Source organism: Photinus pyralis, unplaced genomic scaffold (genome assembly GCF_008802855.1).
Source record: "Photinus pyralis isolate 1611_PpyrPB1 unplaced genomic scaffold, Ppyr1.3 Ppyr1.4_LG8, whole genome shotgun sequence".
Taxonomy (NCBI): Eukaryota; Metazoa; Arthropoda; class Insecta; order Coleoptera; family Lampyridae; genus Photinus; species Photinus pyralis.
Genome location: NW_022170819.1, coordinates 22392440 through 22394742, shown reverse-complemented (window position 1 = coordinate 22394742; position 2303 = coordinate 22392440). Strand labels below are relative to the sequence as shown.

Below are 2303 nucleotides of genomic sequence, written 5' to 3'. Positions count from 1 at the left end.
TCCTTTCCTTTGACGTATACGTGATCTGACGGTGATATTAAATGACGAAGTATGAGTGGAAATAGGTGAGACGGTGTATGGCCACTTTCCCATTTAATTCCATGATGGTTGTGAGTTACCCAATTAGCTTGACGTTGAAACTCGTTATCTAAGCTGCTCCAAGGAAATGGAGGCTTGAAGACAAAATGAGCCATCTGTTTTCCATTATAAATTGCAAGTTCTTTTGGCGAAAAACACTTTTTTGAAGTTTTAAAACTTTGTACATCAACTACGACCATCATTCTTGTTGTGGTATATCCGTTTCCTATGTTGGTGTTTTTATATTTGTCTTACGGCTTTCGTTAATGCGTTGTACGTAAACAGCCGATCGTGTAAAATCAAGCAATACGCTGTAGTATTATTCGCTACGTTCGCATTAGTTTCAAATTCAATTCGTAATACCACCGATTTCGAGTTTAAACCCTCCTTTTGGTTTGAACAATCAATTACGATTAAAGGAGCAGAATCTTTAAATTGCTTCGGTGTAAGTAATGGTCGATTCTCTGTGCCGTAGTAAGAAGATTGAAACTTCGCGTACATGTCGTATAAAGTTGCGTATCGATTATTGCCGAAATTAATATTTAAATTATCGTAAGGATAACGTTCTGTATTGAGAAAGACTCGAATATTTTTAATATCGCAGTGATCAAATTTGCTCATATCTTTACTAACTTGTCCATCCCGATCTGTTTGTAAACCTACGATAATATATCGGGGCGTTTCTAAACTAGTTGCTGTCTTTATCGCCCACGTATGTTTATCAGTTTGTGGAAGAGCTGGGTATAGGTGCGTTTCCCAACTTCTAAACGCTATCTGCGTCTCCGATTTCTTGTCAATGTATTTGGTCAAAGCTAATTCTTCGGCCAGCGCCGGAATAATGTGAGGTACTTTCCAATAGATTTTCTCGATGTCAACATTGAGAGCTTCATCGGCAGCTGTAGATATTACGGCGTCATTATCTGTGTTACCTCGGATTAGAACAAGTTCTTGTCGTATATTTAATATGACTTTTCTGTAGTCTTCCGCAAAACCCAAGAGCATCTTTAATGGAATACAAACGTTAAAATGGCCCGTTGGACTAGTAACCGTACTATTAGCAGTAGGAAACCATCCGGAAATTTGACATCGCGTATTGTCGTTAGGGGTTAAAGAAACTAGAGCCTTCATTGTCGATGATAATCCGGCTTTAGTAAGGGAATCCACTACAATCCCGTTTATTTCGTAACGAATTTCACTAAACAAGAATGCTACACCGTTATTTACAAATCTTGCGGTAAGTGACGCCGTCCCATCTTCTCGCAGTAATTTTCCCTCAATGTAGAGATGACTTTCCGAAGGAAGAGTGCACATATCTTCTTGTATTGGAATTCTAATTTCGTCATTATTTCCAAATCTCGTAGTGTACGGTTGATGAGTATGATATTGATAATTTATTATGCTGTTATCTACAAGCACTTTCTCATTTACGTCCAATATATTCATTGTAAAGTAGTAAAGCCGAGAGATTTTAGAAAAGCTTTGTTAACAGCTGTGAGTGGTTTGACTGTTGCACCCTTACTAATCTTCGACCGAACAACTTGAGCCTTTTTATTGTGATCGTGCTTGCACCCACATTGATTATATCGTTTAACCATGATTCGCCTTTTTAAGGTGTAACCCTATCGTAATCACTTCTCCGTTAAAATTGACAATGTCGCCGTCTTGATCAAGTATTTTAAGGGTTATACTGGTAACCGAAGAAACATTAATAGGTAAATAAATTACAGTAAGAGGTCGTTCGATTATTTTGTACCCCGCTGGCACACTTGGAAAGAACTGGTGAATTGTATGGGCTGGTACGCCATTTTTAAAGTTTCCAGTGGTAATACTGCACTCCACTAACAAAGAATTAACTTTTAAGATGTTGATGGTATTACTGGAAGTATGAGTTTCTTCTGCACTGAGAGTTTTTTTCTCGAACCCTAACAGTTCTCCTATCGAGTTTTCTATAGTAAAATCTATGGGCCGGTTCGCTTTAATAACCGACTGCATAGTGTTATTGTTAGCTTGAAGTTCGACATAATCTCCAGATGTCCTGTTTAATTGGGCATTTATGTAGTTATTTATGTCGGATATCTCGTAACATCCTGGCGGTATTGTGATCATCTGATTACCATATTTGAATTTATTATTTGTTGGTGTAACGTTGTGTATACTATTATAGGTTTCAAAGTTTGTTAGCCCCATTACATAATCGTCATCATTGAGTAAAAGCGGCGGTTGAA

The 2303-nt window shown here is 37.7% G+C and overlaps 1 protein-coding gene across 1 annotated transcript; it reads right to left on the bottom strand.

Annotated features, from left to right (window-relative positions):
- Window positions 1-318: 318 nt before the first annotated feature.
- Window positions 319-1521, bottom strand: LOC116179466. The gene has a single exon (XM_031499258.1). The coding sequence runs from the start codon at window positions 1519-1521 to the stop codon at window positions 319-321; it is 1203 nt and encodes a 400-aa protein (XP_031355118.1).
- Window positions 1522-2303: the final 782 nt, after the last annotated feature.